Source organism: Macaca mulatta, chromosome 16 (genome assembly GCF_049350105.2).
Source record: "Macaca mulatta isolate MMU2019108-1 chromosome 16, T2T-MMU8v2.0, whole genome shotgun sequence".
Lineage (NCBI taxonomy): Eukaryota > Metazoa > Chordata > Mammalia > Primates > Cercopithecidae > Macaca > Macaca mulatta.
The window spans coordinates 50,136,918-50,158,975 of NC_133421.1; the positions used below are offsets into that span (position 1 = coordinate 50,136,918).

General features: G+C 43.2%; 1 protein-coding gene and 1 non-coding gene across 13 annotated transcripts in view; both read right to left on the minus strand.

The window, feature by feature from the left end:
* Positions 1-2,486: 2,486 nt before the first annotated feature.
* MIR21 (microRNA mir-21) lies at positions 2,487-2,558 on the minus strand. Its single transcript, NR_031992.1, has one exon. It is a non-coding gene; the product is annotated as a microRNA mir-21 (primary transcript).
* A 662-nt stretch (positions 2,559-3,220) lies between these two features.
* Positions 3,221-22,058, minus strand: part of VMP1 (vacuole membrane protein 1) — a 138,987-nt gene continuing 120,149 nt past the window's right edge. For 9 of the 12 annotated variants that reach the window (XM_077969103.1, XM_077969099.1, XM_077969102.1 and 6 more), the window contains 2 exons: positions 5,436-5,538; positions 3,221-4,045 (listed from right to left, as the gene is read on the minus strand). In XM_077969103.1, coding sequence (XP_077825229.1) covers positions 3,902-4,045; positions 5,436-5,538 — 247 coding nt within the window. In that variant the 3' untranslated portion in view covers positions 3,221-3,901. 12 annotated transcript variants of the gene reach the window in all.

Here is a 22,058-nt window from a genome sequence, read left to right on the forward strand (position 1 = left end):
ATCCGCTCGCCTCAGCCTCCCAAAGTGCTGGGATTACAGGTGTGAGCCATCATGCCCGGCCGTATTTATTGAACTCTTGGCCTCAAGGGATCCTCCTGCCTTGGCCTTCCCAAGTATTGGGATTATAAGCGTGAGCCACTGCACCCAGCCTATTTCAGTACTTTACATGTTACCGATTTATTCCTTAGATAAACTGTCCTTCTATCTCTTTTATTTTTATAGATGAAAGAAACCAAGGCTCTTTTAAACTTTCTCAGGTCACAAACTATGTGGAAGAAACCTGAACCACCATTAACACAGACTATTACACATGGGGGAAAATGGGTTTCAGAGTAATATATGGAAAAGCTTTTTGATACTAAAAGGTTGGGAATCTCTGTGACCTTCTTACACATGGGTCAGGCTAAACAATTCACCTCAGGGTACATAAGCCCAACTGGTTATTTAACTTAGCTAGTACATGATCCATACTCAGATTGAGTCATTGTTGAATGACTGGTGAAATGACAAAAAGCCTCATGTTGTCCTACTAAGGCTGTGGATAGCACAGAGCAAACTGTGGGCAGAGACTGAGCTTGTTTGTTTAGGAGCACTCAATACTGCATATGTTTCAATAATTAAACTAGTGTATTTAAGAAACTTCATTCTAGGTGGGCACGGTGGCTCACATCTGTGATCCCAGAATGTTGGGAGGCCGAGGCGGGTGGATCACCTGAGGTCAGGAATTCGAGACCAGCCTGACCAACATGGCGAAACCTCATCTCTACTAAAAATACAAAAACTAGCCTGGCGTGGTGGTGGGTGCCTGAAATCCCAACTACTCTGGAGGCTGCGGCAGGAGAATCGCTTGAACCTGGGAGGCAGAAGTTGCAGTGAGCCGAGATTGTACCATTGCACTCCAGCGTAGGTGATGGAGCGAGACTCTGTCTCAAAAAAACAAAAAATAAAAATAAAAAACAAAAAAACCCAAAAACTTCATTCTAGCATTCGTAGGGAATGGAGAGGTGGCTACTATCCAAATGAAAGTAAAAACCTCTTCCTTCCCAGACTCATACTCCAGATTATGCATACACAGGGAATGCAGAAAACTATGGGAAAACTGGACATTGCACATTTTCATGTGACACGGTCTGTTTTTTTTTTTTTTGTCTTGCTCTGTCGCCCAGGCTGGAGTGCAGTGGTGCTATCTCGGCTCACTGCAACCTCTGCCTCCTGGGTTCAAGCGATTCTCCTGCCTCAGCCTCCTGAATAGCTGGGATTATAGGCGTGTATCACCACGCCCGGCTAATTTTTTGTATTTTTAGTAGAGACAGGGTTTCTCCATGTTGGCCAGCCTGGTCTCAAAGTCCTGACCTCAGGTGATCTGCCTGCCTCGGCCTCCCAAAGTGCTGGGATTACAGGCGTGAGCCACCGCGCCCGGCTGACATTGTCTGTTTTAAGGGAGGTGCTCCTCAGCTCTTCAGTGATAAACTGCTAATGTATTGCACTGCTTGACAGTCACCAAGTTGGAACATGATAAAACACTGCAGATGTGTAAGGCACAAAATGAGACTTATACAAAGTAGAGATGGAATTGCAAGAATTCCCAGGCCCTCTTTTTATTTACGGTGATACCAAACCATCCACTTGCAAATGCTCTGGTGTCTCATCAGCTGGAATTAAGTAGGTACTGTGTATCTTTGGGATCATGTAGTTGTCTCCACTTTGGTGGATACGAAAAACGAAAAAGGAAGGCACGAACAGCTGAAAAAGAAGGGTATCACACCGCCCCAGCTGGAATCCAGCAGGAACCTTTGGGCATGCCACAGCTGAACACTTAAAAGAGGAAAGAAGGAGAGCTGTTTTTCATTTATTTTGAAAGCAAATTCATTTGAAAGAGTGCATAAACGGTCATCATAAGTCAAACGTATCAATTACACCTTCAACCTAGGGAACACATTTTTTTTTTCTATTTAATAATACACCATACTGAAATTATTTGCCAACGAATCCCAAAGATTTGGTACAAATAGTACAATTCGTATTTGCTTTCCTCTTTCCTTTCAGACAAACACCAAATAAAATGCAGGTGAAAGAGATGAAACATGACTAGAGGCCGACTTAGAAATTTATTCTGACTTGATCTAAAAAAAAAATGTTGGTTAATGTTAATCTATCTAAAATAAAGCGTTTTGGGAATTCTTTTCGAAGAAGGTCAAGTAACAGTCATACTGCTACAAAAGTCCCTGAAAAAAAAATTGTTAAGAAGTATAATAACCTTTTCAAAACCCACAATGCAGCTTACTTTTCCTTATTTATTTATTTGTGGTCATGAAAACTATCCCCATTTCCCCATAAAATCCTCCCTCCACACTGCTGCATTATGGCACAAAAGACTCAAAGTGCCACCAGACAGAAGGACCAGAGTTTCTGATTATATACAATGATGCTGGGTAATGTTTAAATGAGAACATTGGATATGGATGGTCAGATGAAAGATACCAAAATGTCAGACAGCCCATCGACTGGTGTTGCCATGAGATTCAACAGTCAACATCAGTCTGATAAGCTACCCGACAAGGTGGTACAGCCATGGAGATGTCACGATGGTAGGCAAAACAAGCAGACATTCAGGCAGGATTTGATAAAAAACAAAAACAAAAACAAAAAAACCCAGGCATTTCCGGCCTGTTGAGATCGAACCCCAATTCTATTCTATTCTGACATAATGCTCATAATGCTCCTAAAGGAAAAAGTAAAATTGCTTATTTTCCTCCCAAGCAAAACAAAATGAACAAGTTCAATCAAAAACGTCCCAATGGAAAAAAATAACATTAAGAATAAAACACTTACAGAAAGGCAAGAAAACTAGGTTACATATAAATTTGTGTCTGTTGAAACCAGAGTACAGGCTAGAAAACATTAACACAGATACGACAGAGTGTGGTTCTTTTTAGAAATGGGTAATTTCTCTCTCCAGTATCCTTTCACTTGTATAAAATATCTCTCCTCTCCTATTTTCACAAACCAAGAAATTCCCAGGTAGGCCAATCCCAGAGGTACCATTTAGCAGTATGCAGCAGCCCAGTCTCAGCATAACAAAACATGCCTTGGTAGTGGCTCTCTCATGCAAATAAAAGAAGGCTTAAGAAATCTTGTTGTAGGTGGATTAGGCAAGGCTGCCATTCAGCTGATATAAGCTAAAAGTAAAAAATCAAAACGCTCAAGAAAACGGACACAATTTTGGAATGATCAAAGATGTCTTTATAAAGTTTTTTCCAAGACTTCATTCTAAATATACAGAATAAAAAATGGTGTCAGCTCACTTGTAAGACACCAACCAGATTTTCCTTATACTGTCTCAAAATTTAAAGATCAATTTCCCCAGAGGGTGTGCAATGCATCATAAAATGGCCCTTTTTTGAGGGTGGGAGAGGAAGGTTGGGCAGGATGGAATATTAAATTGTAACATGATAAACATGCAAGACTGTTATCCAATCTAGATAATTTATATACATTTTGATGACTTAGGAAAACAAAGCAATCATTTGTGACAAGCCTAAAAAGCTTGACATATTTAACATACTTAGGAACTTTTTTTGTGTGGTGGGAATTCTCTAATTGTATCATGTGGGCCTTTTGAAAGTAACAAACAGAAGGCCAGTCTGTTGCAAGTTTGCTGCTGAACATCACATTCCACCCTAAGAACACACAAGGTGGATTGGATTGAGGGTGGATACCTTACCTTAGCACAGAAGGAAAAAGTATGTCAGTGCAAAGTATGGACTGAACTGCTTTCAGGAAAAAAGTTGTAAAAATTGATACAGGTTGGAAAAGGGAATTTTCCTTCCTGGCTTGGAGTCCTCCCAATTGAAGGCAGAACCCATCCACTCCAATTTCTGCAGTTTGAAACTTTCTCTGCTTATTTAGTTTTCTCCTCTGAGTTCAACCGCTGCTGGATTCGTTTGGCATAACTTTGTGCCATGGAGTTAATGATAGATAGGATGAAGTAACACACCATCACAACGACCAACTTTTCAAACATCCAGGACAACCAGTTTTCTCCCTGTAGAAATAAATGCAGAACAATGCAGTGAAAAAGGTTTCATTTGGTCAGTAGTAAAAAGAGGGTCATCTATAATGCTTTAAGGAAAATAATGAAAACTTGAAGTGTGTAACTTAGAAAACCTGAAGAATTAAAACTGAAAAGTAAGCAACCCCAGCTACTCCAAAACACCCATTCCTCTCCTTTTCACATCCAACTAGCAAGATTTCACGTTGTTGGATGTAAAATCAATGTTGATTCATATAGTTTAAAATGGGGTGAGTGTGAGGTTAGCTCTTCTACTAGGACCTAAGAAAAAACTCTTTGATTAAACTCAACTCCGAAGTTACCACGCAGATATTTGTGAGTACTGTCAAGACAGTTAAATATTTTTGTTCTAGTATTAGGAGCTGTTTTAAAAACACATAAATGTATCTGTTTCTGATGTCATGTTTGGTCAATTGAGGGCACCAAAGGTCCACATAAAGAGTGCAAGGCCATTAAAAAAACAGTGCTTCTGGCCGGGCGCGGTAGCTCACGTCTGTAATCTCAGCACTTTGGGAGGCCAAGGCAGGCAGATCATCTGAGGTCAGGAGTTCTAGACCAGCCTGGCTAACATGGTGAAACCCTATTTCTACTAAAATACACAAAATTAGCTGGTGTGGTGGCGCGCGCCTGGAATCGCAGCTACTCGGGAGGCTGAGGCAGGAGAATCGCTTGAACCCGGGAGGCAGAGAATGCAGTGAGCGGAGATTGCACCATCGCACTCCAGCTTGGGCAACAAGAGCGAAACTCCTGTCTCAAAAAACAAACAAACAAACAAACAAAAAATGAACCAAACCAAACCAAACAAAAAATACTGTGCTTCCCTCGAGTTTCCCATTTCAGGTTATTGCTTACTCATCCTCTTCTAGTCATTTCCCTTTGCCTCAGAATCGTTTACAGAAAAGACAGTCTAAGTTTTAAAGTTCAGCTATGGTAAGAACCTTGGTGTATTAAAAAAATTATCATTTCCCCATGGGTGAAAAGAAAAACAGTGAAAATCAAAGGGAGATATTCAAGTCACCTCAGTAAGTCTAATACTTTGTTACGCTGTAAGTTTTAACTTTTTAATCCACCTGGGGAGTATATCTACTAATTTAAGATCAAGGCAACAACTCATTCTATGTAACAGAACCATTGTTTTCCATTGGCTCCACCCTTGTTTTTGGGAGAAGATGTACAGAAGTACACTTTCTAGTTTAAGACAAAGACAAATTTCCCAGTAGAGCATACACAGACACTCAGCTTCTGTCAAGGAACACTGGCAAACCAACCTCACTTATTTGCCTAAAAATGTGAGTGAGAGCTGTGAATGTAATTTCAGCCTGAAACTTCCCAGAGGGGAGAAGAAACCGGAATAAAGTCTTACCTGTGGTGTGCCCATTTCGCTTCTGTGGTGAAGCTTCTGCCGTTGAGCCTCCAGGTACTCCTGAAATGGCTTCTGCAGAGATGGACCTATGCCGGGGACAGCACTGGAAGCAGGCAGGGTACAGTAGCCCGAGGAAAAAGACACATTTGGGAAGAAAAGCAGGAAAAACGTTAAACAAAATGCACTTACCACCTGGACTCAAAAGGCAGGGATTGTATAGGAAGAGGAATAAAATATAAAAATCAGAGAACTGCTGAAATTCTGTGAGCTCTTTCTAGTAAAAAAAAAAAAAAAAAAAAAAAAATTCTTCCTTCTAACAACCCCTTAAAAAGCAAAATCTCTCCCACCAACACGTCTGGGAGAGACTAAGAGCTGTAAATCAGGAACCGCTCCCAGCAAAAGAGTTAGTCCCAGAGTAAGGCCAGCTCAGCTGATACTGTACTCTGGTGTGGCACAAAGAATAAAATGAATGACTTCTCAGAAGTCCCACATTTATCACCACCAGTTCCTGTAAGAACTGGTTTGAACCAATTAATAAGGAAATGACTTATGCTTGTGTCATCCCTAGTTAAAAAAGAAACTGCCCGCCCTCTCTCTGACTTGTCCCCTCTTCTCAGAGGGGGCGGTCTTTCTCAATCTAAGTCCTTATTAGGACAATCTGTGCGTCATCCTTATCCAAAAAGAATGCATTAGCAAACTTGGGAGGCACCTCCCACTAGTCAGAAGTCAGTGATTAACAAAGGAACAAAGAAGGAACTATGAACTTTGAATCATTTCATGGTTTATGGTAGACAGTTTGCACAGAAACTCCAGTACATTAGTAACAACTTGTTCTGAGATGACTGGGATAGTGATCTTTGATACATTTATGTACTCGGAGCTCCTTCTCACCCAGAATACATGGAGGCAGTGCTGTTAAACCGGTTTGGCAACTGTAGCTAACAGGCTCCTGTTTTAGACATGCTTGCAGGCGTTTTTAAAAATGGTAGCTTGGGGCAACTTAGAAAAATCAAACATCTCTATTTTCTGTACCTTTTAGTTTGTTATCTGTCACATAGGGCTAAGGACGTAAATAAGTTCAAACTCTTTCTTACAGCCAGCCAGAGATTCCAATATGTACTTGCAACACTGCCTAATGCTTGTCCTGTTAAGTATCCTGACTCAAATTCACTTCACTTCTTTTTTTTTTTTTTTTTTTTTGAGACTGAGTCTTGCTCTGTCGCCCACGCTGGAGTGCAATGGCGTGATCTCGACCCACTGCAACCTCCACCTCCCGGGTTCAAGTGATTCTCCTGCCTCAGACTCCTAAGTAGCTGGGATTAGAGGTGCCCTCCATGATGCCCAGCTAATTTTTGTAGAGACGGGGTTTCACCATGTTGGCCAGGCTGGTCTCGAACTCCTGACTTGAAGTAATCTGCCCACCTCAGCCTCCCAAAATGCTGGGATTACAGGTGTGAGCCATGACGCCTGGCCTTACTTCACTTTTTTTTTTTTTTGAGATGTAGTCTTGCTCTGTTGCCCAGGCTGGAGTGCAGTGGTGTGATCTTGGTTCACTGCAACCTCTGCCTACCGGGTTCAAGCAACTCTCTGCCTTAGCCTCCTGAGCAGCTGGGATTACAGGCGCTTGTCACCATGCCTGGATAATTTTTTTGTATTTTTAGTAGAGAAGGGGTTTCACCATCTCGGCCAGGCTGGTTTTGAACTCCTGACCTTGTGATCCCCCTGCCTCAGCTTCCCAAAGTGCTGGGATTACAGGTGTGAGCCACTGCACCTGGCCTTCACTTCTTTTCTAGAACAATTCCTTGCTACTTTTTATAACAAAAAGCAGGAGTAGAAGAGTTTTTGCTATTGTATTTTTATCAGATGCTAACGCATCCCTAACTTCTGGCTGAATTCTTTTCTTTAATCCTATTTATCTATCAGTCACCAAATACTTATTTGATTCCTTTTGTTGGGAAAAAAGCCAAAAAAACAAACTGCCCACAAGGAACTTAAAATCATTTATGGGCATTTGGATTCAAAACACAGGCAGATGCGCACGCGCATGCGCGCGCACACACACACACACACACACACACACACACACACACACACGAACTGATCTGTGAACAAAATAACGTACAATTCAATATTAAAGTTTTTGGTACAGAAGATATATACCAAAGGAACTGGAGGGAGAAAAGAGAGATCAGTGAGGGGTGAAGTTGTCAAAAAGGTCCTTTAGGCCGTGTACGGTGGCTCATGCTTGTAATCCCAGCACTTTGGGAGGCCAAGGTGGGAGGATGGTTTGAGCCCAGGAGTTCAATACCATCCTGGGAAACATGGTGAAACCCTGTCTCTACAAAAAATACAAAAATGAGCTGAGAATGGTGGCATGTGCCTGTAGTCCCAGCTACTCAGGAGGCTACAGTGAGAGCCCAGGAAGCTTAGGGCTGCAGTGAGCTGTGATCGCACCACTGTACTGTACTGTAGCCTGGGTGACAGAGACCCAGCCTCAAAAAAAAAAAAAAAAAAAAATTATTTAGGCCGGGCGCGGTGGCTCAAGCCTGTAATCCCAGCACTTTGGGAGGCCGAGACGGGCGGATCACGAGGTCAGGAGATCGAGACCATCCTGGCTAACACGGTGAAACCCTGTCTCTGCTAAAAAAATACAAAAAACTAGCCGGGCGCGGTGGCGGGCGCCTGTAGTCCCAACTACTCGGGAGGCTGAGGCAGGAGAATGGCGTGAACCCGGGAGGCGGAGCTTGCAGTGAGCTGAGATCCGGCCACTGCACTCCAGCCTGGGCGGCAGAGCCAGACTCTGTCTCAAAAAAAAAAAAAAAAAAAAAAAAATTATTTAGTGAATACTGAAGAAGTACAAAAGGCCTGAACACACATAAATAATAAATGTGAATACTGCACTGATCAGACCAGAAGACCTGTGACAGACATCAAAGACAGTGTGAACAATCTAGAGAACTCATTACCTTCAGACTAGCCTCTCACTGAGCCACCGTGCCTGGCCCTGACTTTTAAGTGGCCTTATGTTAAGGAGGTAGACTAGTAATCTTTTCTTATATATTATGGGTGGGAATGCAAATAGCTCATCCATTTAGACTAGAAATAAATGACATGAATATAAAAAATATATAAAATATTGTAAATATATATAATTAAATATATGAATAAATATATGCACAAAAAAATTGACTTTGAAAACTGCAAATTTATGTGGCTGGGTGCGGTGGCTCCTGACTGTAATCCCAGCACTTTGGGAGGCTGAGGCGGGTGGATCACCTGAGGTCGGGAGTTCGAGACCAGCCTGACCAACATGGAGAAAGCACGTCTCTACTAAAAATACAAAATTAGCCGGGCGTGGTGGCACATGCCTATAATCCCAGCTACTAGCGAGGCTGAGGCAGGAGAATCGCTTGAACCTGGGAGGCAGAGGCTGCGGTGAGCCGAGATCGTGCCATTGCACTCCAGCCTGGGCAACAAGAGTGAAACTACTTCTCAAAACAACAACAACAACATAAAGAAAACTGCAAATTTATAAGAAATTTCTTTTTCATAAATCAAGTTTTTTCTCTTTAACAGTACTCTGGCCAGGCGCAGTGGCTCATGCCTGTAATCCCAACACTAGGGGAGGCCGAAGTGGGGAGATCACGAGGTCAGGAGTTCGAGATCAGCCTGGCCAACACAGTGAAACCCTGTCTCTACTAAAAATACAAAAATTAGCTGGGTGTGGTGGCACATGCCTGTAATCCCAGCTACTCAGGAGGCTGAGGCAGAAGAATCTCTTGAACCCAGGAGGTGGAGGTTGCAGCGAGCTGAGATCACGCCATTGCACTCCAGCCTGGGTGACAGAGTGAGACTCCGTCTCAAAAAACACAAAACAAAACAAAACACAAAAAACAACAGCCTGGCCAACATGGCGAAACCCTGTCTCTACCAAAAAGACAAAAATTAGGCCAGCTGCGATGGTTCACGCCTGTAATCCTAGCACTCTGGGAGGCCGAGGCGGGTGGAGCACCTGAGGTCAGGAGTTCAAGACCAGCCTGGCCAACATGGTGAAATTCTGTCTCTACTAAAATACAAAAATTAGCCGGGCATGATGGCGAGTGCCTGTAACCTCAGCTACTCAAGAGGCTGAGATGGGAGAATCGCTTGAACCCAGGAGACGGTGGTTGCAGTGAGCCCAGATCGCACCACTCCACTCCAGCCTGGGCGGCTGAACGAGACTCCGTCTCCAAAAAAAAAAAAAAAAAAAAAATTAGCCGGGCATGATGGCAGGTGTCTGTAATCCCAGCTACTTGGGAGGCTGAGATGGAAGAATTGCTTGAACCCGGGAGACAGTGGTTGCAGTGAGCCCACATTGCACCACTTCACTCCAGCCTGGGCAGCTGAGCGAGATTCCGTCTCAAAACAAAAAAACAAACCCCCCCCCCCTAAAAACCAAAAGTAGCCAGGCATGGTGGTGCATGCCTGTAATCTCATCTGCTAGTGGGGGCTGAGGCAGGAGGATCCGCTTGAACCTGGGAAGCGGAGACTGCAGTGAGCCAAGATTGTGCCACTGTACTCTACCCTGGGCAACAGAGTGAGACTCCATCTCAAACAAAAACAAAAACAAGGCCGGGCGCGGTGGTTCACACCTGTAATCCCAGCACTTTGGGAGACTGAGGCAGGCGGATCACTTGAGGTCAGGAGTTCGAGACCAACCTGGCCAACATGGCGAAACCCCGTCTCTATTAAAAATACAAAAAATTGGCCGGGCGCGGTGGCTCAAGCCTGTAATCCCAGCACTTTGGGAGGCCGAGACGGGTGGATCACGAGGTCAGGAGATCGAGACCATCCTGGCTAACACGGTGAAACCCCGTCTCTACTAAAAAATACAAAAAAAACTAGCCGGGCGAGGTGGCGGGCGCCTGTAGTCCCAGCTACTCGGGAGGCTGAGGCAGGAGAATGGCGTGAACCCGGGAGGCAGAGCTTGCAGTGAGCTGAGATCCGGCCACTGCACTCCAGCCTGGGTGACAGAGCGAGACTCCGTCAAAAAAAAAAAAAAAAATACAAAAAATTAGCCAGGTGTGGTGGCATGCGCCTGTAATCCCAGCTAGTCGGGGGCTGAGGCGGAAGAATCGCTTGAACCCGGGAGGTGGCGGTTGCAGTGTGCCATTGTCCTCCAGCCTGGGGAAAAAGAGGGAAACTCTGTCGCAAAGCAAAACAAAAACAAAAACAAAAACCAGTACTCTAAGTTGTAATTTAAATCTACCAGGGATAGCCATAGTCAAGCCATTATTTAAGAGAAAATTAAGAACCAAGGCCCAAATGTTAGAAAGAGTAAAATGGGCCGGGCGCGGTGGCTCAAGCCTGTAATCCCAGCACTTTGGGAGGCCGAGACGGGTGGATCACGAGGTCAGGAGATCGAGACCATCCTGGCTAACACGGTGAAACCCCGTCTCTACTAAAAAATACAAAAAAAAGTAGCCGGGTGAGGTGGCGGGCGCCTGTAGTCCCAGCTACTCGGGAGGCTGAGGCAGGAGAATGGCGTAAACCTGGGAGGCGGAGCTTGCAGTGAGCTGAAATCCGGCCACTGCACCCCAGCCTGGGCAGCAGAGGAAGACTCCGTCTCAAAAAAAAAAAAGATTTGTTTTTTAGGGAAATGAGGAAGGGACTGGAAATAATAATTCTAGATTCCCTTCAAAATAATTTGAAAAGGTAAATAATTTGCCATTGTAAGTCCATTAAGAGATACACTTTTTGTACCCATAATAATTTAAAAAAGAGATATGCTTTAGATGATAGATACATTGTAGCTGATAGAGTATATCACATGATGTGTATTCACATGATGTATAATTTATCTTGAGGATAATGCTGAGATTAATATATCAATTTGTTATGTGTCTCTATGTAGGTTTCCATGAAAGACTAGGAAAACAGCTGAAAACAGAAGAGGTTAAAAGTTTTATTTATTATTATTACTTTTCTTCTTTTTATATTTTATAGAGATGGAGTCTCACTATGTTGCCCAGGCTGTTCTCAAATTCCTGGCCTCAAAAGATCCTCCCACCTTAGTTTCCCAAATTGTCATCAAAATTTTAGTTACTTCTGTTTTCCATTTCTCTACCTCTACAAACAATGGCTTAGGCTACTGATGCCTCAGCTTCAACAAAGTACTCTTATACTATAGTTTGCTTAATTATCACTAAAGCTATTTTAGTAATGGACTAGATAAAAATAGAAATTACAGCTCTCACTCTTAACATGCATTTAAGGCAAACAATAATGCCAGCTCTAAATCTTATCCATCAAGTTATTCTCAAGCAGCAGACCAGAAGCAAGAGTCCATTCTGACATTTAAGATTAACTTAAAGTGCACACATGGGGTGGGAGTAATAACTTGCAACACAGTTCAAAGGCTTTCCATAGTTGGTTTAGGAAATACCCTAAATGCCATTCTTCCCAAGCCATTACATTCTTGCAACCCTGTGCACCTTGCTAAAGACTCTAATCTCATCCCATAGTAAGTCGGGGAAGTCCTCCAATTTGCCCTTAAGCTCTGATTAAATTCAAATAATTACAATTTCGGCTGGGCGTGATGGCTCATGTCTGTAATCACAGCACTTTGGGAGGCTGAGGCGGGCAGATCATCTGAGGTCAGGAGTTCGAGACCAGCCTGGCCAGCATGGTGAAACCCTGTCTCTACTAAAAATACAAAAAAAAAAAAAAAAAAAAAAAGGTTAGGCACCATGGTGGGCGCCCGTAGTCCCAGCTACTCGGGAGGCTAAGGCAGGAGAATCGCTTGAACCTCGGAGGTGGTTGCCGTGAGCCTAGATTGTGTACTGCACTCCAGCCTGGGTGACAGAGTGAGACTCTGTCTCAAAACAAAACAAAACAAAGAATTACAATTTTGTGACACAGAAGAACACAAAGTAGGAGGAGAACAAACAGACACAGAACTATTTTTTTAGTCAACTGCAGGACTAAAATATACCTAAACTAGCTATGTAAGTAGGTACTTGGCTCTAGGTGAGAAAGCTTTAGAAAAACAAAAGAAGGGCTGGGTGCGGTGGCACACACCTGTAATCCCAGCACTTTGGGAGGCTGAGGTGGGCGGATCACAAGGTCAGGAAATCGAGACCATCCTGGCTAACATGGTGAAACTCTGTCTCTACTAAAAATACAAAAAAAATTAGCTGGGTGTGGTGGCGGGCGCCTGTAGTCCCAGCTACTCGGGAGGCTGAGGCACGAGAATGGCGTGAACCCAAGAGGCGGAGCTTGCAGTGAGCTGAGATCGCACCACTGCACTCCAGCCTGGGCGACAGAGCGAGACTCCATCTCAAAAAAAAAAAAAAAAAGAAAGAAAGAAGTAAGGCCGGGCGCGGTGGCTCAAGCCTGTAATCCCACCACTTTGGGAGGCCGACACGGGCGAATCACGAGGTCAGGAGATCGAGACCATCCTGCCTAACCCGGTGAAACCCCGTCTCTACTAAAAAATACAAAAAACTAGCCGGGCGAAGTGGCTGGTGCCTGTAGTCCCAGCTACTCGGGAGGCTGAGGCAGGAGAATGGCGTGAGGAGGAAGCGGAGCTTGCAGTGAGCTGAGATCCGGCCACTGCACTCCAGACTGGGGGACAGAGCGAGACTCCGTCGCAAAAAAAAAAAAAAAAAAAAAAAAAAAGAAAGAAGTAGTTCTGGCATCATGACTCACGAGTTTGAGACCAGCCTGGGCAACATGGCGAAATCCTGTCTGTACTAAAAATACAAAAAAATTAGCCAGGCATGGTGGCACATGCCTGCAGTCCCAACTACTCGGGAGGCTAAGGCACAAGAATTGCTTGAACCTGGGAGGTGGGGGTTGCAAATGAGCCGAGACTGCACTCCAGCCTAGGCGACAAAAAAAAAAAAAAAAAAAAAGTCGATCTCATTTGCTTTTCCTTGCTGTGAACCTTCAACACAGTGGGTAGAAAAATCTTAGTGGGTAGTAGTATCTTCATATTTTTATTCCTGGCACAAACATAACAGCATATATAAGATTAAAAAAAAAACTTTCCACTGGGCCTGGTGGCGCATGCCTGTAGTCCCAGCTAATTTGGAGGCTGAGCAGGAGGCTCTCTTGAGCCCAGGAATTGGGATGGAGGCTTAGTGAGCTATAATCATGCCTGTGAATAGCCACTCCGTTCCAGCCTGGGTAAAACAGTGAGATCCTGTCTCCGAAACAAACAAACCCTTTTCCAACAAATGATGCTAGTGGCAATTTTTACACTTTTGTTATTGTTAACTTCTGTTTAAAAAAAAAAACAACTCAGTAATGCAAATAAAAGGTTTTTTTCATTTAAAGAAAAAAAACATAGACTCGAAACATACTCAGAGCTCAAAATTGGTTTCATGGGAACAATATTTTCCCATGCTTACATACCTAGAATCTGTTAAACAGACCTAAGACAAAGTTACTGGCAAACTTAAATATCATAAAAAGAAATCGTAAAAAAAAAAAAATATATATATATATATACACACACACACACACACATATATATATATATATATATATATATATATATATATATATATATCCATTCAAAATAACATTTGGGGAAAATTCTGCCAAGAGCCCTAGCCAAATTGCAAACAAAATCTATTATTTTTCTATGGCTTTTAATGTATATGTTACTCTGCTTCTGGAAATCACTTATGTGACAAGAAATCTGTATTTTAGGCTGGGTGTGATGGGTCATGCTTGTAATCCCAGTACTTTGGGAGGCTGAGGCAGGAGGACTTGAGGACAAGAGTTTGAGACCAGCCTGGACAACATAGTGAGACCCCTGTCTCTACAAAAGTTTAAAAAAATAGCTGGGTGTAATGGCAAGTGCCTGTATTCCTAGCTATTCAAGAGGTTGAGATGGGAGGATCCTGTGAGCCTAGGAGTTCAAGGTTAAAGTAAGCTAGGACTGAACCACTGCACTCCAGCCTTAGTGAAAGAGCAAGACGCTGTCTCTCTCTCTCTCAATAAATCAATAGATTAGATAGATAATAAATAAATAAGATCTGAAATCTGGCCAGGCAGGATAGGGTGGCTCATGCCAGTAATCCGAGCACTTTGGGTGGCTGAGGTGGGAGGACTGCTTGAGTCTAAGAGTTCAAGATCGGCTTGGGCAACATAATAAGACTCCTGTCTCTACACCCACACACAAAATTAACCAGGTATGGTGCACACCTGTAGTCCTAGTTACTCAAGAGGCTGAGTGGGGAGGACTGCTTGAATCCAGGAGGTCGAGGCTGTAGTGATCTAAAATCACACCACTACTCTCTAGCCTGGGCTACAGAGGAGAACCTGTCTCTTAAAAAACAAACAAACAAGATTGATTCACCTTGTTGTTTAGTCCTATTTACAGAGTGTATACTTAAAGTCTAAGCAGTTGGCTGGGTGCGGTGGCTCACACCTGTAATCCCAGCACTTTGGGAGGCCGAGGCAGGTGGATCACCTGAGGTTGGGAGTTCGAGACCAGCCTGACCAACATGGAGAAACCCCGTCTGTACTAAAAATACAAATAAAACTAGCTGGGCATGGTGGTGCATGCCTGTAATCCCAGGTACTCGGGAGGCTGAGGCAGGAGAAGTGCTTGAACCCGGGAGGCGTAGGTTGCAGTGAGCTGAGATCGCGCCATTGCAGGCCGGCCTGGGCGACAGAGCGAGACTCCGTTTAAAAAAAAAAAAAAAAAAAAAGTCTAAGCAGTTGAAGTCTCTAAGCCTAAGAATATTTTACCAGCATTAATAAAGTAATTTTTTTTTTTTATTGAATGTAGGCTCTGCTCCTTTCTCAAATACTTTTTTGAGGATCTTAGCATTAATGTGAGCACATAGGTTACATTTACCCTTCTGAAAAACATTCTGACATAAATTCTAGTAAGGAGGCGATAGCCTCTTTACAAACAGTAATACGCCTTTTGTCTTAGAAAAAAGTCTGGGCACAACAGTTTTTTACCTTTATTCCATTGTTTGTGCTGGGTTAGTATTCCCTCTGATGATTAATCACAAAACCTAAAGAATCTCAGACTGTCATAAGTCAGATGCCTGAAAGCTTATAAATGAGAAAAAAAAATTTTTTTTTTTTCAGGAGAAGATTCAGGTCAGGGTACTATAAAAAGTAAAGGGTGCTGGGCTTGGTGGTTCACTGTAATCCCAGCACTTTGGGAGGCCAAGGTGGGAGGATCACTTGAGCCTATGAGTTCAAGACCAGCCTGGGCAATATAGTGAGACCTCATCCCTACAAAAAATTTAAAAATTGGCTGGGCATGCTGGCATGCGACAGGAGGTGGGAGAATCACCTGGGCCTGGGAGGCAGAGGTTGCTCCAGCCTGGGCAACAGAGCTAGCCCCTGTCCCCACCCCCACCAAATCTGGATAGCCCAACTTCAGGAGACTGAAAACCTGTGCCCTGAGTTATAAAATTTAATTATGTTCTAAATGAATATCAGGGTCTTTAGAATTTTCTTGATTGAATGACGACCACTGTATGTAAATCAATACATCAAATTTATCCTCTGACCCCAGAGAATTCTATCAATTGAGATTTGGCCCAGGAGCACAGGAGTAGACTCCTATGTAGAAAATGGTTCTGTTCTAACTGAAGCCAACAACCGCCTCTTCTGCTGAAGAGACTGAATTTTACATTTAAGGCACTAGTAGGATACACTTTCAGGAATGAAATTAAAGTCCTTCCCTATCCTATTCTCATTACAAGCTGATCTGTTACATGTACAAAAGAGGCAAAAAGAGGGTGTGGGAGAAGATGAGCAACAAGACAGCCTAGCAATTCCCTTTCTCGGTAACAGTCTTGTAGATAATTCTCCGTCTTCAGAAATGTGCATATTTTAGTCAAACATTATAGAGTTAAATTTTCCTTCCTGCTCCCTAGGCAGTGATCTAAACAGGCTTAACGGCTAGTATTTTAATGAGTTGTCATTTCCTGTCTGATAAAGATTCTCACAGTATTTAACCACCAGTTTCCCTGGGGACCAACCAATACTAGAGCTGTATTCATAGTGACTCAGAATGGACCTCAGACTCTTGCCCTTATTCAAAAATGACAGATTGCCCTCCACATGAAACTGCCTTTCCTAGTAAGGTAGACTGCTCGGAAAAGGGTGGGGGAGTTTATCATGCAATCTTTCTGAAGAAGCCAAAGGCCATCATGCTGACTCATTAATATTTACAGCCTTCCAGCCCTTTATTAATCCAGAATAAGTAAATGAACAGGTGCTAACTGAAAATAAACTCATATTTAACCCAGTAAAAACAGGATCTAGTTATTCTGTGTGACTGGAATGAAAATGTTATTATCTTTACCATTTAACTGAATGGAACACATGAATCTTTTTGTTTTGTTTTGTTTTTGGAGACAGAGTCTGGCTCTATCACCCAGGCTGGAGTGCAGTGGCGCAATCTCGGTTCACTGCAACCTCCACCTCCCGGCTTCAAGCAATTCTCCTGCCTCAACCCTCTGAGTAGCTGGGATTACAGGCATACGCCACTATAACTGGCTAGTTTTTGTATTTTTAGTAGAGACAGGGTTTCACCATGTTGGCCAGGCTGCTCTCAAATTCCTGACCTCAAGGGATCCGCCTGTCTTGACCTTCCAAAATGCTGAGATTACAGGCATGAGCCACTGTGCCTGGCTGAGTATATGAATCTTTGAAGCTGATACTGTAAGAAAAAACTGGTAACTGATGTATTCTACTTGCTTTGGATCTGAAATGTGGTAGCCCCCTAATCATGTTTCTTTACATCCAGGATCTTGGAATGGCACCCCAGCATAAAATAAATTCAGGATGGCCGGGCGCGGTGGCTCAAGCCTGTAATCCCAGCACTTTGGGAGGCCGAGACGGGCGGATCACTAGGTCAGGAGATCGAGACCATCCTGGCTAACACGGTGAAACCCCGTCTCTACTAAAAAATACAAAAAACTAGCCGGGCGAGGTGGCGGGCGCCTGTAGTCCCAGCTACTCGGGAGGCTGAGGCAGGAGAATGGCGTAAACCCGGGAGGCAGAGCTTGCAGTGAGCTGAGATCCGGCCACTGCACTCCAGCCCGGGCGACAGAGCCAGACTCCGTCTCAAAAAAAAAAAATAAAAATAAAAAAAAAAAAAAATAAAAAAATAAATAAATAAATAAATTCAGGATGAAAATCACACACTATACTAGAAAATCTAGTGCTTTCTCATATATACAAGTTTGGACTGACAGTCTCTGGCACCTTCTAAAATTCATTGTGATTTGACACCAGGATTTGGGATTAAAACATCTTGAATTTCATTCACATCTGTGCCCTTTCAAATGATTAAAACCTCTTTTGTACTTAAGTTAGTCCACTGTACGTGGAGTGGTATTATGAACACATGACACCATGGGTTTCTTCCTGGCTATGTAGAAGGAAGACCATGCTTTCTCCAGGTGTATTTTATCAGGTATATTGTCTCTACTGCCTTACAGCATATTTTATCACAAAAGAATTTGCAATTGCCCTGGCTTTTGGAGATTTAGCATTATTTTCTGTAAGAATCAGATTGAAGGTTAGACCTCCTTACCATTAGCAGCTACTCTTTGAAATAAGCTAACATTAAAGAGAAGCTCTAGAAAACAAAACCTCATTTCAGAATGCAGACTTGAGCAGCGAGAAAAGCAGGCATTTGTGCTGGTGAATGTGGCCAGAGCTAAAGGAGTGGTCTGTAAGAACTAGGTAAAACTGATTGGTTGTCAAAACAAAACTCTGTTAAAAATCAACTGATTTCATTTATAGAAAATGACAGACTGGTGACAGCTTTTTTTTTTCTTTCTGTGTTTTAAAGAGGTTGTGTTTCTTGCCTCAGTCTCCCAAGTAGCTGGAACTACAGGCGAGTGGCACTGCACCTGGCCCCAGTGGTAGGATCTTGCTCTTTCACCCACGCAAGAGTACAATGGCACAAACACGGCTCACTGCAGCCTTGACCTCCTGGGCTCAGGCAATCTTCCTGCCTCAACCTTCCACGTAGCTGGGGCCACAGTAGCTAATTTTTAATTTTTTTTCTAGAGATGGGGTCTTGCCATGTTGCCCAGGCTGGTCTCAAACTTCTGGGCTCAAGCAATCCCGCCTCAGCCTCCCAAAGTTCTAGGATTACAGATGTGAGTAGGTCTGATGGCAGCTTTTTATACTGACAGATCTGCACTGGCTTGAAGACTCACTGAGTTCTAAAACTTAAAAATCAGGCTGGCACAGTGGCTCATGCCTGTAATCCCAGCATTTTGGGAGGCCGGGGTGGGTGGATCACAAGGTCAGGAGTTCGAGACCAGCCTGGCCAATATGGTGGAACCCCGTCTCTAGTAAAAATGCAAAAGTTAGCTGGGTGTGGTAGTGCACACCTGTAGTTCCAGCTGCTTGGGAGGCTGAGGCAGAAGAATTGCTTGAACCCAGGAGGCAGAGGTTGCAGTGAGCTGAGATCATGCCACAGCAGTCCAGGCTGGGCGACAGAGCAAGGCTTGGTCTCAAAAAACAAAAAACAAAAACAAACAAACAAACAAAAACCAAAAAAGTGACAGTATTGGCAGGACACAGTGGCTCATGCCTATAATCTCAGCATTTGGGGAGGCTGAGGCAGGAGGATCGCTTGAGCCCAGGAGTTCAAGATCAGCCTGGGCAACACAGCGAGACCCTGTCTCAAGAAAGAAAAAAAAAGTGACAGTATTGATTGAAATTCAATCTCATTTAAAAAAAGTTATGATCTCTGTCCTTAAGGAGCTCTATCTAGAAGAATGCTGGGAGAGGGGAAAAAATGCACTTAAATGTACACTACAGAAACACGTGAGTTTTTCATTAAAAGTAACCACAGTAGTAACTACCTACAGCTGCACACAGGTGGATGCACGTGTGCACAGGCGAAGAGACAGAAATAATTCATGCTGCATCCCTACTGAATTCACACAGCAGCTGTTTGAAACTGGTGCTCTAGTCTAAATTTCCAACTTCCAGCAAATGACCTCGCTGGCTTCCACAGTGCACCCTCAGTGTCCTCCTTCTCTGCCTCAAAACATCTTGGAGTCTTCACTCCAGTTTTCAAGAAAGAACTGGTTCATGAGGATAACCAGTCCACCCCAGATTGATCCTATCTCAATCATCTCTTATCATTTATATGAATTTAACTTATCTGTAATAGTACCTCATGGGTTTTGTTATGGATATGAAATGAATATTTATGTAAAGTATCTGGCACAGTGGGTGCTTACTATATGTTAATTTCCTTCCCACATCCTTCCCTTTCTTCATTTGTATTTTCTGTCTCTAGCATTTTAGTAGTTTTACCCTCAGCCTAAAATACACACTGGTCCCTCCTATTTAATGAATGAATTAATTCATCTGGTCAACAAATATTTACAGAACAATTAAAATGTGTCAGACATGACTTTGGCTTGACCTTTCCTCTAGCCCACAATTCCATGTAATCCAATATATTTGGCTTTTAATTTTCATCATGCTACTAAAATACTCCATTATGGTCAATAGTAACTTCCAAATACAATGCACCCATTTCTCATCTAACAGTCTAACTCCAGAACTCCTGTTTTAACCTTTATGCGGTCTCCCAATATCCATAACAAACATATAGAAAGGTGAAGTGCCAAAAGAGAAGGATATATAAACTACTATGGACATGAAGAGAAAGGGGTTTTCCCAAACTGCAGAAAGAGGTTATGTTAGACTGTATAAACTGAGTCTCAGCAGCTGGGGTTTAAACCCTATGTTAAGCCTTAAATTCTATCCTTTTGTCAGATAATACAAATGTTGGTGTCCCACACTTCCATAACTTTTTCTGATTATTTTCAATGATCAAAGTCAAAGAGAAGCGAATACATGGATCATTTTATACTTTAAAATGAAAGGACAGATTTTCTTTCTGTAGAAGAAAAAGTCCAGGCTCACGTAGCTCATTCTGACCACTTTCCATAGAGTGAGGAATAAGAAACAACATTCGGATTCAAGCACTTAATTACTCACTGGTTAAAATGATCTCTCTTGCCACAGGCAAGCCTGACTCTGAGGTCAAGCATCAAGTTAGCTCAGAAATAGGAGACAGCAAAGAAGAGCATGGAACATTCTGTATCTGGTAAAAAGTCCCTGTTCCAGCCAACACCATCCCCCAGCCCTCAAGTTCAATGATTGAGTTATGGAAACTTTTCTTGTGTGGTAAAACTGGGGACTTTGTCTTCCAATAAGACCCTGGCAACATGACAATCAGCCAATGTTCTGCATATGGTTTGCTGCTAGTCATATGCTTAATGTTATTTTCTGGGAATTCACATCCCCTATTTGGTGAGAATATGGGAACATGTCATTTTAATCATAACTTTAAAAGTTAGATTTGGTTATGCTCTTTAAGAAATATGTACAGGTCTCTCCCATTGGAGAAAGTCTACAATTAAATAAAAATTAGTATTAAATCATAATAATAATAATAATAAAAAGGGCTGGGCACGGTGGCTCATGCCTGTAATCCCAGCACTTTGGGAGGCCGAGGAGGGTGGATTACAAATTCAAGAGTTTGAGACCAGCCTGACCAACATGGTGAAATCCTGTCTCTACTAAAGATAAAAAAATTAGCCAGGCATGGTGGCAGGTGCCTGTAATCCCAGCTACTCAGGAGAATCGCTTGAACACGGGAGGCAGAGGTTGCAGTGTGCTGAGATTGCACCACAGCGCTCAAGCCTGGGCAATAGAACAAAACTGTCTCAAAAACAAAACAAAACAAAACAAAACACAAGTAACGTAATGCCTTTTGAGCTAGAAAGTTCTCTAGTTCTTTGGTTCTATCACCTGACTTTGGGTCTTGCCATGTTGACCAGACTGGTCTTGAATTCCTGAGAATTCAACCGATCTATCTGCCTCGGCCTCCCAAAGTGCTGGGATTACAGGCGTGAGCCACCGTGCCCAGGCTAAAAAATATATATATATATTTTTTGAGACAGAGTCTTGCTCTGTCGCCCAGGCTGGAGTGCAGTGGTGCAATCTTAGCTCACTACAACGTCCACCTCCTGGGTTCAAGCAATTCTCCCACCTCAGGCTCTTGAGTAGCTGGGACTACAGGCATCCATCACCACACTTGGCTAGTTTTTGTATTTTTATTTTTATTTTATTTTATTTTTTTTTGAGACAGAGTCTCGCTTAGTCGCCCAGGCTGGAGTGCAATGGCGCGATCTCGGCTCACTGCAAGCTCCGCCTCCCGGGTTCACGCCATTCTCCTGCCTCAGCCTCCCGAGTAGCTGGGACTACAGGCGCCCGCTGCCTCGCCCGGCTAATTTTTTGCATTTTTAGTAGAGACGGGGTTTCACCGTGTTAGCCAGGATGGTCTCGATCTCCTGACCTTGTGATCCGCCCGCCTCGGCCTCCCAAAGTGCTGGGATTACAGGCGTGAGCCACCGCGCCCGGCCTAGTTTTTGTATTTTTAGTAGAGGCAGGGTTTCACTATGTTGACCAGCCTGGTCTTGAACTCCTGACCTCAGGTGATCTGCCCACCTCAGCCTCCCAAAGTTCTGGGATTATAGGTGTGAACTACTGTGCCTGGTCTTTTTTTTTTTTTTTTTAATTTTTATGTTTTATTTTATTTTTATTTATTTAGTT